At 40.1% G+C, this 14,793-nt stretch overlaps 2 protein-coding genes across 7 annotated transcripts in view; one reads left to right on the plus strand and one right to left on the minus strand.

Annotated features, from left to right (window-relative positions):
- The window catches only part of PHYHIPL (phytanoyl-CoA 2-hydroxylase interacting protein like), a 59,753-nt gene extending 56,821 nt beyond the window's left edge, over positions 1 to 2,932 (plus strand). For both annotated transcript variants that reach the window (XM_063337971.1, XM_063337970.1), the window contains exon 5: positions 1,677 to 2,932. In XM_063337971.1, the coding sequence (XP_063194041.1) occupies positions 1,677 to 2,211 (535 nt within the window). In that variant the 3' untranslated portion in view covers positions 2,212 to 2,932. The remainder of the gene's footprint in view (positions 1 to 1,676) is intronic.
- Positions 2,873 to 14,793, minus strand: part of FAM13C (family with sequence similarity 13 member C) — a 65,468-nt gene continuing 53,547 nt past the window's right edge. For 4 of the 5 annotated variants that reach the window (XM_063337955.1, XM_063337960.1, XM_063337956.1 and 1 more), the window contains 5 exons: positions 11,863 to 11,946; positions 8,506 to 8,601; positions 7,107 to 7,306; positions 5,477 to 5,578; positions 2,873 to 4,696 (listed from right to left, as the gene is read on the minus strand). In XM_063337955.1, the coding sequence (XP_063194025.1) occupies positions 4,573 to 4,696; positions 5,477 to 5,578; positions 7,107 to 7,306; positions 8,506 to 8,601; positions 11,863 to 11,946 (606 nt within the window). In that variant the 3' untranslated portion in view covers positions 2,873 to 4,572. The remainder of the gene's footprint in view (positions 4,697 to 5,476; positions 5,579 to 7,106; positions 7,307 to 8,505; positions 8,602 to 11,862; positions 11,947 to 14,793) is intronic. The other variant, XM_063337961.1, reaches the window with a different exon arrangement.

Raw genomic sequence — 14,793 nt, forward strand, 5'->3', positions numbered from 1 at the left:
TCTTGCCACAGAAATGGAACTGCGAGAATCCTGGCTTTTCAGGTGTCAGAGCTGGTCGTTATTCAAGCTGATTTATTTTTTTCTTCCTAGTAGTCGTTTCACTCATAAAAAAACCCATTGTACCCCACCCCACTCAATGTCTTGTGAAATAGGGCTTGAGACAATAACTATGTTATTGTGTTTGAATGACCCAGAAAACTTTTGAAATTTATTTTAGAGTCAAATTAAGATATGCTGCTGAGGAGATTAGAAATAATGAAAAAACCACAGCTGGAGACATTGCTGAGTTGATCAGCACTGTTTTGTATGTATACACAGAATTTGTTTGCTTTGTCTGCTACCTCACGCTTTAACCAAGTAAAACCTTCTCCCGCACAGCACCATTTTACCTGGCGCTGTTGCAAGTTAGAAGCAGGGAGAGAACAGTCTCTCTTGGCTAGCTTCCCTTCCTCAAAAAAAAAAAACAACCCAAAGGTGGGGGAAGAAAGAAAGAAAAAAGAGTAAAGGTAAAGCAAGAGGAGGATGTAAGACTCTCCGGCCCCACAGCCTCATGCGTCTTTAATCTGTCAATGTGCATAAAGGCATTTTTCTAAGGGTGCCTAGTAAATCTGGTGTTTTGCAGGACTGACTTACAAAAGGGAATGTTTCCTTTTCTGGCATCCCACGGTTGCAGGTGCAGACAGAGCCAAGCTGTCACCAGCGCTTCCAGAGAGGCGTGGGGCACAAGTTCTGGGGAACATCCTGCTCGATGTAAAATCTCAGGTGCTAAGGGAGGATTAGATGGGGTGTTTTGGACTGTTCTCCTAAACGTAGCAGCCTAATGCTGCTGAGTACAATTTGGGATTTGGGGTTTTTAAAAATCCACTTGTTACATTGAACATTTCTTTTCACTGGAAATAAATGGAGCTCAAATGGAGCTCAGCTTGCAAAAAAAAAAAAAAAAAAAAAAAAAGGAGTTAGTCTTGTACATTTTTTCCCCTTAGGACTAGTGACTGCAGAAGCTGGATACCAACCAAAGTGGAAACTAACCAAATTGCCTAATACTCTGTGCCCAGCTCTGCTCTGATTGAAGTCAGCAGTAGACAAATTAGACCTGAAATTATCATCTGGGGGGGAAAAAAAAAAAAACCCATGGCAGACAGTACATTCCTTCCTATAAGCTCTCTGAAAAACATCGTTCAGAAATAACTTTCACTGGCAGTTTTCTACATGAAATATATACTGCCTATGCTAAAAATACATATTAACAAACAGTATATTCCGCATATTGAGACTGACTTGCAATTTTCAACGTGTGATTAAAGTAAAATGTGTTTATTGTTAGAATTGTAGTGGAAGGCTGAATTAATCAGCTAATTAAAGACATTGGCGGTTTGAGGGCTTTTTTGTTTGTGCTATTCTTTGCCTGCATATGATACCCACACAGCTCGCAGCTGACAGAGAAGCCAGACTGGAAAAGCAGGTTTTTCCCTTGAGCAGGAGTTATTCTGGGTCTTTCTGAGCCTGGTGTCACTTGATTTTCTTGGTCCTAAGATCATGACACTAACCAGTTTTCAGTTTAACGGTTCTCCTTTGTGTCCCTTCAGTACTGCTACCAAACAGCACGATGTCCTAACTTTCCACTTTTTCCATTAACATGTGTTATAAAATAAACAATACCAGTCATTCGTTTGTAGAGAGCATCACGGGAATGCCATGCAGCCCTCTGTTAAAGATAACAGTGGCAGCCATGGCTCTCCGATCAGCGGGAAGCTGGAAGGCATCTTCTTTAGCTGCAACACTGAGTTTAACACTGGGAAGCCACCACAAGATTCACCTTATGGAAGATACAGGTTTGAGATTGCAGCTGAAAAACTCTTCAACCCAAACACTAACTTGTACTTTGGAGACTTCTACTGCATGTACACAGCCTACCACTACGTCATTCTCGTTATCGCCCCTGTTGGATCACCAGGAGACGAATTCTGTAAGCAGCGCCTTCCTCAACTAAATATAAAAGATAATAAATTTCTGACCTGCGATGAAGAAGACGGTGTCATGGTTTACCATCATGCCCAGGATGTTATTTTGGAGGTAATTTACACTGATCCTGTGGATCTCTCCCTCGGCACAGTTGCGGAAATTACCGGTCACCAACTAATGAGCTTGTCTACTGCAAACGCAAAGAAAGATCCCAGCTGCAAGACCTGCAATATCAGTGTTGGACGTTAAAACTTCCCTCGTTACTTAGGAGCCTTCAAACCTCTGTTGCCCATTTCCATAGTCAGACGTTTTTGTCAGAAGCATGCACATGCCGCTGTCACCAAAAGCAAACACGAGTCTTCAAAATCTCCAATAGCGTTTTTAGTATTCTTCTCTCCCTCCTTCCCTTCTGTTCCCCCGATGCTTCAAATGATTAGAAGTCCTGGATTACTTTCTGGCAACCATTTATACCTAGATGCTGCAAAAATTGTTTTCTGTTTCTTGCCAAACATAACAAAATCCTATATAAACTGCTTTAGCAAAATAAAAATAACGGCTTTTAAATGGTGTTTAAATATGCATTCATTTTAACTACTGAACAAATACTGGGATAACTCCGAACAGCATGAAAGGTTGTAATTGCAGCATGATTTAAATTTCAAAGCCTAGAAATGTCAGCACTTCCAACGTGTTGTTTGACAGTGTTATTTATGTTATTTATATTAGCTAACTGAAAACAGAAACTGTGTCTCGACATAATAAATATAATAGAAAAATATTTTATTTGTACTGTTGTATAAAATATTATACAATCATATAGAATATATAGATTACATTTTAATATCAATTGTATACATATGTCATGAAATCATTTTCCCTTATCAAAGATGTAGTTTGTAAACTTCAAATAGCTCTGTATCTGTTCCTGTTGCTCTAGATGACTTTAATTAAAACAGATTTACGAAGGAGACCATTTCTGATTCATAAAAGTTAAGTTATAAATTACTAAGTCAGTACACTGAAACAGCAAACCTCTGAGAAATAAAAAATTCCTTTTCTAGTGTTCATACTTTTTCCTCCAAGCTACTTGAAAACGCGTACGTCTTCAAAATCATGCCGAGCCATTACATACGATAGAAATACAAACACGGTTGGTACAGAATAGGCTTCATAAAATGAAAATCTTCTTACCAAGATAGAAAACAGGTTGCTTATACTACGTGGTCAATACAAAATGACAGTTAAAGCAAAACACTAAATGTGATTCAACTGATTCAAGTCCCTTTTCTTTTATTTTTCTTCCTTCCTTTATGTCTGGGCTAGGTATTTCCCAGAATCCCTGCTTTTCATTTCTAGTACAAAAACCAGTGATAATCCTCCTGTTAATAGTCCTCTTTTCACACAAATGGTCTATCACAAATAGTGAAAAAAATCTCCTTAATATTACAAAGTGTGGTGCTCTGAAAGTTAAGAAAGATGCATAATTCCAATGGAAAAATATCTTTTTTTATAATCTTATTTTCCGTAAACAAGAAGTCTAACATTCCTCACCCAGATAACTGTGACACTCGATTATATATCATGTACTTTATCTATCCAAAATAACTCAGCATAATGCAATAATCTAGTCTTGTTTTAATATATATATATATATATATGTGGCAATTTATAACACAAGAAATACTTCGACATTTTACAAAGTGCATGCGTCTAAACGAGCTTTGGTAGTTAGAAAAGCAAAAGTTATAGCATCAGGCAAAATAAAGTGCAAGGTTTAATACAGAAATAAAAATTAGCATGTAGTCGATCTATTTACTGAATTTTAAATACCATGAGCCAGGTCCTGTGAACCAGAGTGGAAAAGACAGCAGCCACTACATTTGTTTTATCTCTTCCCAGTATATTGTATCCATTTTGTTTTGCCAAACACTTTCGTTTCTAAAAAAACCCAATAGTTCTATTTGGCAGTCATGTTGCAGCCTTTTTTTATTTATTTATTTTTTTTTGCATAGGCAATATCACTTTGCTCTACTCCCAGAATTTTAGACCAAATCCTGGCACTGGTTCTTTGTGTGCACCTTTGAAGCTACCGGAATTGGACGGCAACTCTGTCTTGAAAGATACAGCGCCTTCATGAGTTTTTCCTTCATTTATTTTATGCTCATGTTTCTTTTAATCTAGTGAATCAGCATGTTGAGAAACAACATTAATAGTTAATTATAGTGCATGTTAATTCTGGAAAGAAATGTGTGGTACATCGTCACGTACTAAAAACCTGGAGAGCATTTCCTCACGCTTCTTAAAACTAAGAGCCGGTCAAACTGAAGATGTACAATACTTCAGCATCCCCTTAATGTCTAACATTCTCACAGTGCACTTCAAGGCTTTTTCAACAGGAAAAAATATATACTATAGTCCACTCACCCGTGCTTAATATTCTTGCATATTGCTGTCCTCGCTCATCCCAGCTAGTACAATTGGTAAAGTGCATCAAAAATCTCAGTGTGTCAAATAATTGTGCAGCAGACCAAGACCTGTAAAATTACTGCCTCTTTTTCATTATTTGTTTTTTTTTTTGCTAGAGACCAATACCACGGCAATCCATTCCCTTCAGATTGTTTTGGAAATATCATGCTTACTGATGAGAACCTCCAAGAGCCTGATTTTGGCTTTCGTGTGCTTGTATTCAGAGTATTCCTCGGCCATTGGCACCCGATCTTCTTTTTGAGGACTCCTACGAAAAGCAAATAAAAGTGCTATCACTTCTATGATTAAGAGGAGACATAGTCTTTAAAATTAATTCTGTAACAACTAATGAGGATTGGGTTGGATTATTATTTTTCTTCCTAACTGTAGGTAACTAAAGACAATTTGACAGGACGAAAAGCTCTAATAGACTGAAATAACAGGTTTTAAAATATTGACTTTTTATATACCAGGTAATTTTCATTCTTGTCAGCTATGCAAGCATAACTACTTCATTCTAAAATATGCAGAGAAGTTACTACACAGGGCTTTGAAAACTGCTAGCAGAGTACTGCATGCCCATATCCTCCGTGGTTTTCACCAAGCAAGTTTGCTAAATGAAGGGAGGGGATAAATAGAGTGAAAAATAGCCAGCATTTATCTATGGGTGAAAGGAGCTCTGGCTTCTGTTTCTACATCTGGCCTTTTAAAAATGGCCCAGCTGCCAAGTGTAACCCCTGCACTCTTTAGCAGCCTCCCTTCAGCTCTGGAAACAGGGTTTATACCCATTGCAGGCACATCCTGAAAGATCCCCAGATCCGGATCGTCCTCACAGATGCTCACATCCTGGGGGAATTAAGCATGGAGATGGACATCTCCACAGAGCCCAGACCCCTCCATGGTATCTCCCAGTCCCTGTCCCCAGTCCCAGAAGCTGCAGCTCCTTTGGCCTGCTCACCCAAGAGTACCCCCCCAGCAGAAACACACTCATCTGCACAGGAGCCCAAAGGGGAGGAGGAGAGGGCTTTTTGTTGAGCTGGTTATTTACCTTCCTGTCTGTTTATAGAATTGTTCCTCAAACTCTCTCAGAGCTTTGCGAAGCCTCTTCTTATCTGCTCTTGTTTCTCTGAGATGTTCAAGCAGAACGGGCCTGTAAAAGAGAGACAAGAACATGAACCCCACCCCCCCCCCAAGTGCTTGGAAGTACTGTAAGAGCTGTGGCTTTGGGTAATAAGCAGCCTGCTGCTATGGGCCATGGCAGGCACTGCTCTCGGTGACCCGAGACAGTCCACTGCATCCCTCCCACTAGGGATATAACTGGCTGTACCATCACCCACAAGAAGCAGTATATTCTCACCCCTCTAATAAGGTGAAGGCAGAGACTCTGGAAAACATGGGAGGAAAAGCTTTCAGGATTGAGTCTTGCTAGAGGGTCTTAATTCTGTGTGGAATTAATGGAGTTGACAGGGCTCAGCATCTCACAGGAAATGCTTTGCCTCTCTGTCACTGAATAAAGTCAACATCCAGCCCTACTCCTAAAAGCAGCTGTTACCAAATATTACTGTGATATGGTGGAAATGCTAGTGGTACCCAGAACCAGGAAATTTTTTTTTTAAGGCCTTGTTTTAGCTGGTATTTGGAGAAAAAGGTTTTTTTAAGCATAAAAAGACTTCTGTTATGACATCTGCAGCTGTTTGTTTGGTTTGTTTTTTACTATAATAACAAAATGCACAGAAATACCTTCACAGCATTTGTGAGCAGACTGTTGCATACATAGTTGAGTTACATGGAAAACCAAGACATTTTTATTTACGCTCAATTTTGGTAGAGCCTAGTCAACTTCATTCATGCATCTAAGAGCTGCCACTTAAAACACAAGAAGAAGATACCATCCCATAAGCTATGACAACAGATCTGTTCCTAGAATGCATATGCAACAAGTTTCAGAGATGAGTGATAACAGGGCATGTGCATCTTGAGATTCGTTATCTCATGCAACCTGAGATTCTTCACTACAACTCAGGAGGAGGGCTTTATTTTGGGTGTATAATGGAGGGTGGTATTAAGTTTTCTGGGCAGGCAGACACTGATAACTGTTCTTACACCAGGAAGAAACTGATTTTACATGCATTCAATGGCCTCCCATGTGGCCAGGTATTGTGTGACCCTTGACTCAGCTCACCTGTTGCTACTTGTATGCTTCACGTCTCCAGCATTTTTACCTCACACAGTCAGTCAGTCCTAGTACAGACACACAGGAGCAGACTGTCCTGCCTGCCCAAACTGTGCTTTGTTTTGTGACTGCTTTGTAAGAACACAAGTAATTAGCTATCTAAAAATTTTGCAGCAATTATAAGTAGATCAGCATATACTTTACTAAGGCATGATGTAGTATCTACCACTCTATAGTTTTTTTCTCCGATCTGTTTACATTCCTGCACCTTTCTCTTCATGGACCTGGCACAGAGTTGTGTGAATAAATAGCTCAAATCACAGGTATGCTGCCCAAGCAACAACTAACCTCTGCCTCTTTTCTCCTGTAAGAAAACGCGGAATCTCTTCTTTGGTACAGAATATTCCTATGCAACAAGTATGGCCCACGTGTCATTTACAAAGTCTACATAAAATATTTTAAAACATTCAGAAAAAAAAACAACAACAAAATAGACAGAACTTACATTGTTGCCTCATGTAAATTGGACATAGACAGGGCTGTTTGCCTGAAAACTTTCTTTTCATCCAGAGGTGAAACGTATGCAGGCTCACTCTCCTCCTGAGAGTAACACAGGTGCTCCTCGACAGGGAGGCAAGATATTGGACCAGATGATAACTCATGGCTGCTTTGAGAATGGTCTTCATCTGAATCTTCCTCCTCCTGCTTGTAAAATGCAAAGCATTATTAAATTAGCTGTTTACATTACAATACTAACAATTAGTAGGATCTAACTTCCTGGATTTATTCACTGAGATAGATGACACACATCGAAAGCTCTACCCAGCTCTACCTGGGATCGTTCACGAGAGCTGTCGTGGGGCCCACTGAGTTACTGTGTATTGTCCACCATGACTAGACAGGACACAAGTTGGCTCTGCTTCTGGGTTATCTCCAGCTGGCAATTTAGTTCTGTTTACTCAAAAGCCTTTATAAGTAGCAAAGATTTAAAGAACATACTATATTTATGTAAGCAGCACTGCAGTCTTGCTGGAGCTTGTCCTCCTCTTATATACCATCTACTGTTTGCATTATGCCCAGAAATTCTGACTGTAACAGGAGTTGGAGGCAGAGATTCCACAGTTATATACCTACAAATGTTAACTACCAAAACAGAGTGATGTCACTGTCTTCCTCACATTCCATCATCCTCAGAAGAAAAGTTGAGCTTTTGAAACGAAGGCTTAAACATAAAAACTCCACGGAGCAAAGCTCCTAAGTAGTAACACAAGGGAACTTCAGCTAAATTTTTAAATAAAATATCCACGTGCATGTGTACAAAGATTTACGCTGCGATTTTTCAAAGACATCTAAAGCTCCGCTGTCATCTAATATGACAATAGTTCATAAATTTAACCCAGCCGGAATTACTATTAGGTTAGTATTTTTGCTAGAGACATGCTAATTAACTTCCAGATAACCACCTTGCACTACCTCTGCTCACAGAGGGACCACTACTGTTACTTTACATTGACACATTATTAATTAAAGTACTACAAATTATACTTATGTGCTACATTATTGATAAAAGCTTTGTCAACAAAATATAGAAGATATAGTGACAGTATAGTGCTTCGTGGAAAGAGATAGGTTTCATTTTGTGTTGCATTTGTAAGCCATAACAGAAAGCTAATGCCAGCCTTTGATCTCTTGCCCAGTCATTTGAAGTGATTGCCTCAGAAACTTACGTGCTTGCAACTTGAATTTTACAGAGCGTTTGCTCTATTTGAAATATCAACACCCTGCATTAACCAATGAGCGGATTCTTCAAACATCAGTAGCTCTACTGCTGCCAAACAGGTACAAATCAAACTCAGCACTTAGTAGGTTTTCTTGACAATGAGTATGAATTCTTTCCAACTTACAATTGTTGTGATCAAAGATGGAGCTGCGAGAAGTTTCTTGATTATTCTATATCTGTCGTAAAGAGGTTTCATGAGACTCTTTTCTTGCTTGGTTACCTAAAGAGAAATCATAACAAAATATACTCTTCCAAATTAAAAATAAAAAATAAATAAATAAAGTTGTCATTTGCTCCTGTAAAGCTGAGAAAGGTATTAGAAGAGTATGTGTAATTTGCTTCCATAGATACGGCATGGGAACTGTAGTTTAATCCATACAATTTCTAAAAAAGAAAACTGCAATCTGTTTTCTAATGGAAAATACCCAATGTGCATTCCTCACTTCCTTGAGCCACAGAACCCAGGCAGAGAATAAACTAGTCTCTGTCTCTTTCTGAAGATGCTAATAGAGTTGTAAGAGTTAAGATACGCTCCTACCATGCATTGAATTGGCAGTTCACTTACTTAACTAGAATAACAGCAACAGGCTAGCTACAGTAACATGAGAAGCTGCCTGGGCCAATATACGCAGGTGCCCAGTGGGATGGAGAGTGCTGAGGATCCAGCTTTACAGCCTCACGGAGCGAGCTGGCTCCATGTGCATCCCTCGCCACAATCGGGATTAACTGGCTGTTCATTTAGTTTGCTCTTGCTCTTTTATGAGCGCTAGGAGCATTGATTTGGAGGAGAATGTTATTTTAGATCAGGTATTAAGAGCCTGATCCAGCCACAAGTATTTGTAAATACAAAAATAAACCTTATGGAAACTAGCTTTGCAGTAGACTGACTATGGAAAAAAAGAACAAATCCCACAAAAAAAAACCCAACCGCAACCTCAGAAAAACAACATGTTCCTCAGTGATTAAATGTCAAAATAGAGTCATTTGCAAACTAGTCCACCGTCAGCCTCTGCTCCTCGACTGACATGCCTATCAGCACCCACTGGGTACCATGTCACTGTCTTTTGGCACTGTGACTGCGCTACTGCATCGAAGCCCAGCCCCACACGCTCAGCTGAGTGCACACATGGCAGGTTTGAAGGGCCACAGGCTGGCTGGCAACGTGGACAACAGTCCAGAGCTGCTCAGAAACAGACCGATAGCTGGTCCTCAGGAGGAAGGGTGACAGACAAACGCAGGTTGATGGCTCTGCATATGTCTGTCTGAGTGAGAAGTCAGAGATGATTTCTAGAGGCATGCTTCACTACAGTGTCAGGGCTTGCCTATCCCACCTAGTCCGCTTCTCTTCCCCAGTCGTCTTGTTCCATTTGATTGCAACACATAAGAGCCCCAGGAAATGCCAAACAAGCCAGAACAGATAATTTTCTGTTTTAAACCTAGTCAGGGCCCTCTCTGCCTGACTTTGCTCAGGTGAGTCTGGATAAAGATGGTGCTCAGCCATTCTGAACATCAGCAGGGTAAGCATCGTCACCAGTGCTCTCCATTGTGTTTGAGGCTGCTGTATTCATAATACTCTGAATATGCAACAACTTGACAATTTTTTCTGATGGATTCATTTGTACTCCCAAAGAAGGTTTCTGGAATAACTGCGAGATTGTCTAGGACTGCATTTTGCTATTTGCTTAAAAGGAAAAAAGAAACCATAAACAAAAAATCACGACAAACCACCAAAGTTTTTGCATAACAGGCAAAATGATTATTTTCTTGGAATCCCAGTGCACTCCATTCAGATTAACCTTTTGAGAATGCTATGGTGTGATATTTGTTAAATGACAAGGCATGTCATGGGTTGCTAATTCAAACGTCTAAAGTTGGTGGTCTTGAGCCTTCAGCAATCAGCATTCAAGTATTGTGAAAATCCATTTTCTGCACTGAGACAATTCTTTGCCAGCAGAGACGCACCCTGCGTTGTTAGCTAATGTCACCGGGGTGCCTCAGACTGGGCAGTCACCGATTTGCCTTCTCCAAATCATCACCCCCTGAGTTTTATCAACTGTGTGAGCTTCCCCAGCAGCTCTCTCTTTCCTGGGCCCCTCCAGCTCTGAACTGGGCATGGAGTCTGTGCTTGTCGCTGAGCTTGAGCCTTGGTGGCCTCACTCTCCAGCTGTTCTTGGTGCCCAGGGTGCATGCAGACTCCTCACCCCTTTTCCTCAGGAAAATACGTTGATACAAAGATTAAACTTTACTTCTCTAAGATACATGGTTATGTAGGTATGCAGCTGGAACTGCGTGGAGCATCTCCAGATTGCTTGATTATTTTCAACCACAACAAAAGATGTAAAAATCTTGCCTAACTTCCACCTCCCTGCATTAAATTCTTGACTGTCCCTGGGCTTTCTGTGACCTGAAGTCAGAGCTGTTCGACAGACCTACGATTCCCTCATGGCTGCTTAGTCTCCCTGGTCACCTCTCTCCTTGTGCAGTTAGCATCCTCTTTCTTAGCTGGCTACAGAGCTGCTTCGACCTGGAGAAGAAACACCCTCTCTGAGCCCCATGGTACAAAGCATGCTCTATTAGTCTCTTTTCTATCTTTGAATCTTCAAGTCTCTTTTGCCTCTATATACCATTAACAACTCAATTTCTTGTTTGTTCTCCTTCTTAGGAAATATAATTATTTCTTCATGCCCTTCCTATATATTCTCTCCGTCCCTCAGCTCTCATTCCAAGCCCAAAGAAGCTGGACAAACAAACTATTTTATCCAAGATGCAGAGAGATCAGATTCAGATCATAATAATTTTAAGACTTGGAATATTTTTGGACACATGCTGGTGCCGCTTCCCTTTTCCTCTACCACAACAACTACTAGCCAGAAACAGAGACAGTCATAGGAATGCAGACACAGACATCAAATGGGAATTCCCTCAGTTGCGTATAGAAAAATTTCCAAATCATCATCTCGGCAACAGTGGCAATTTTTTGTTTTGTACCTACGTTCAGCAATGAAAGCCCTTGAAAGGATTTTAATTAATAGTTTTAAGTGCTGCTGTGAAATAAAGGAAGGCACAGATGACAGGTCATGTCATTTCTGTATTTCATGTCTCAGGTGGTGCCCTGTAACCCTTTCTCGGCTGCTCAGCATTCTGACCTCTCATACGTCGTAGCAGAGCTACAGTGTGCATGAGCCGAGTCTGCTGTTCTTATATATATAATCCTCCAACTTTGTCATCAAAACCTGCAAACTCCAATCATGGAGAGAGATGCATGGCCACTAAAACTTGCCTTTGTTTTTTATTTTAAAAATACAAACCAAATTCATTAATATCAGGCAATAACAGTTATACCTGAAGATTAGTTTAAAATAACTAAAACTATGTTAATCATGTAAAATTCATCCAAATATATTTAATATAGGAGTCAAAAAGTATTTGTTAGAGAAGTTAGATAATTTTTAATTTACCTATCTTTCCATGGTATACTTACAGGTCGTCCATGAATACTCTCAACATATAGTAGACATTTCTGAAGACTGATTTTTTCCAAAGCCATTTGCTTTTTTGTCATATCCTATTTAAAAAAGTTATTTATAAGATTATGAGTCAGGATTTCATGACAAAGGAACAGGTAGGTATCTGTTTAATAATCTATTCTCCCCAGATAAACATTAATAATGAATTCTGTTTCTGTCCACACTGAGGTCAACGGGGACTTGGCATTGGCTTAGCAAGAACAGAGTCCAAATGTACATGACTGAAGTTTTAAATGAATCAAAGTACATGTCACCCTCTCAAGGCCTGGGGCAAACCAACGAGAGCTAGGAGATACTTCTACTGATCAATAGCGCAGGTGTCAGTTAGGCCTTTACCAGTGGCAAATACACCGTACTTGCTTTGCCTGGCCAAAGTGGAGCCTTTGTGGCCTGAACTTGCGCTTGCTCTCCTGGAGAAAGATGCATGAATGAAAATGTACTGAAAGGCTGGAATCTTATTTTTCTTAACGTCATTATATAAAGATCTAATACTTGATTTCTTTCAAAATAACTATTCTACAAAAGCAATTTAACAAGCTTAAAGTCAGGAAGCAGTTCTAGACCATTGACAGAACACTGCATCCTTATCTGGAAGGTTTCCAAGGGTACAAGGTTAGTCAGTAAGACAAGAATCTTTGTGCATTGCTCAGTCAGAGCCTGCATCTGAAAAATTTTTCTGGGAATACCGGAAAGTCTAAACAAGCAGAGGTGTTTGCTTGACTATCACAGCCCAATCGCATGGACGTGGGGTGTATCTCATGCGTTGGGTTTAGGAAAGACGGGCTCACAAAAGACGACTGCAGCATCTGAGTAGAAGGTGTTGGCATTGAGGTCCCACAGATATCAGTGCAGCACCTCCCTACTACATTTTCCAATGCTTAGGTAACATTTATGAATAGTTGTTGTAACTGAAAAACTAAATAAGTATTTTTCTTATCCATTATTTAATCCATTAATGAGATCTGTATGTCATTAACTTCTATCTGCCAGATCAGTTCATAAATCATAGATAGCATTATATATTAAATATTATTTAGTTGTTACAAATGAGAACAACAACCATTCTAGACAAAATACTCAGAAACTTGCAAAAACGCAGAGAGGTCATTCCTCAACTTTTTAATTATTCATCAAGAAAAACAGATTTGCCTTGGCTGGTAAGGGATGAAGAACAGAAAGCTTCAGCTATGCAAACACAACACATCTATGGAGTGGAACGACAGTTTCACAATCAAATCCCTAAATATCCAATCATTGTGATACCATGGTTAACACCCCATAAATGCTGAGCATACTAGAAAAAGGTGCTATCTCTAAAATGAAATGGAAGAATAATCTGATCAGCCACCAGGAAATGATGGCTGGACAGTGTGCGTCTGTAGGACCGCGATGGGGAAGCTGCAGAAAGAGCAGCCTTTTACTAACAATGGGGACGGAGGTGGGCTTTCCCCCTCAGTCACAGTTCTTGCTCTGCTGGGCTGAACACCTAACACTAGCAGTTCATTTCTGTTCAAAAATCACAATCTGAAAGATGAAATCACAAAGATGAAAGACAAATGTTGATTTTCAACAATGCGATTTGTCGGTGTCGGTGATATACCAGGATATGTATAGGTGTCTGCTGCAGGGAACATGGGTGTTTCTCATGTTTCTCTCCTCCTCTCTCTTTCCCCGTCTTCCCAAGAAGATCTGATCCTGACACTTGCATACTTTCATCTGGGTCAGAACAGTCTCTGCCAGATGACGACAGATGTGTATGAATTAGGGACAGTGTCCGGAGGTTGGGAGGCTCAGCCACCACAACCAAGTAATGTGAAGAACACTGGAGTTGGGAACAGGGAAGGGAATATGCCTTTCTGCAGGAAGTCGACGACTAGGTTTTTTTATTGACAACTGAGAGAAGTATTTTCAGTAATTAGCCTCTACTTTTTAAAAATATATCAAGCCCTGAAGAAGCAATGCACTTCTAATATCAAAGGGGTGCCTTGCTATTAACTTCAGCAGGAGCAAAACCTGTTTTGTTTGCTGCCCAAATGCAAAACCAGTGCAGAACCACTAATCACATTTTGCCTTAAAGGTCTGCATAAGTTAATCACTCCAAAATTATCTGTCATTCACGTTAAGAGAAGAGCTACTAACTAGAATGTAGGAGTATTATAAAGTAGCTAATTGGTTTACTTATTGCAAGTTCTGCAATTAATACAAGGTTAATTTCTTTCGAAAACTCTTAAGCCTGGAGCAGCGGAATAGTTAGGAGGAAACAGGGAGTGATCATTAATATTGATTTTACACATGAGAAAAAATCTCAAGAGGGTTTAGCATTTGGGCCTATTTCATTAGCTCATTTTATTAGCAATCTCAATAGGGGTTTGTATTCAGCTATGTTCAAAATGGCTGATAATTTCGAAATCAGAGAGGGCAGGTGGAATCACAAACTACAGAATTGTCTGAGACATCTTAGGACTGTAGGCTGCGTAGAGCAACAGGAAATTCAATGCTAAGTACATAAAAACAGTGCTTCATAGCCAAGGAAAAGATGAACTGAAGCGGGTCAATAATGAGAGGACAGATGCATAAAGGTCACCAGTCTGAGAAAAGCCTTGGGGGGACAGACTGCAAATCTTCAAACTAAACATAAGGCAAAAGCTGATTGTTGCCTATAAAGAAAGAAAAAGGAGATTCCATGCCAAGCTAAAGTAGTAGGGTGGTTTTCGTAACTTGGGACAAAGGCACACCGAATACTGTATACAGCTGTCTTCCCCACTAGTCAGTTCCCTGAATGCTTATGCCTTTTAAGCTCCCTGTTGTTTTTCCAGACAGATAATGCAAACCCTGAGGCCGGACAGCGTGACAGCGGGGACCGGGCACGGCTGAGGCCTTTCACT

The sequence above is a fragment of the Chroicocephalus ridibundus genome, chromosome 6 (genome assembly GCF_963924245.1).
Source record: "Chroicocephalus ridibundus chromosome 6, bChrRid1.1, whole genome shotgun sequence".
NCBI classification, from domain to species: domain Eukaryota; kingdom Metazoa; phylum Chordata; class Aves; order Charadriiformes; family Laridae; genus Chroicocephalus; species Chroicocephalus ridibundus.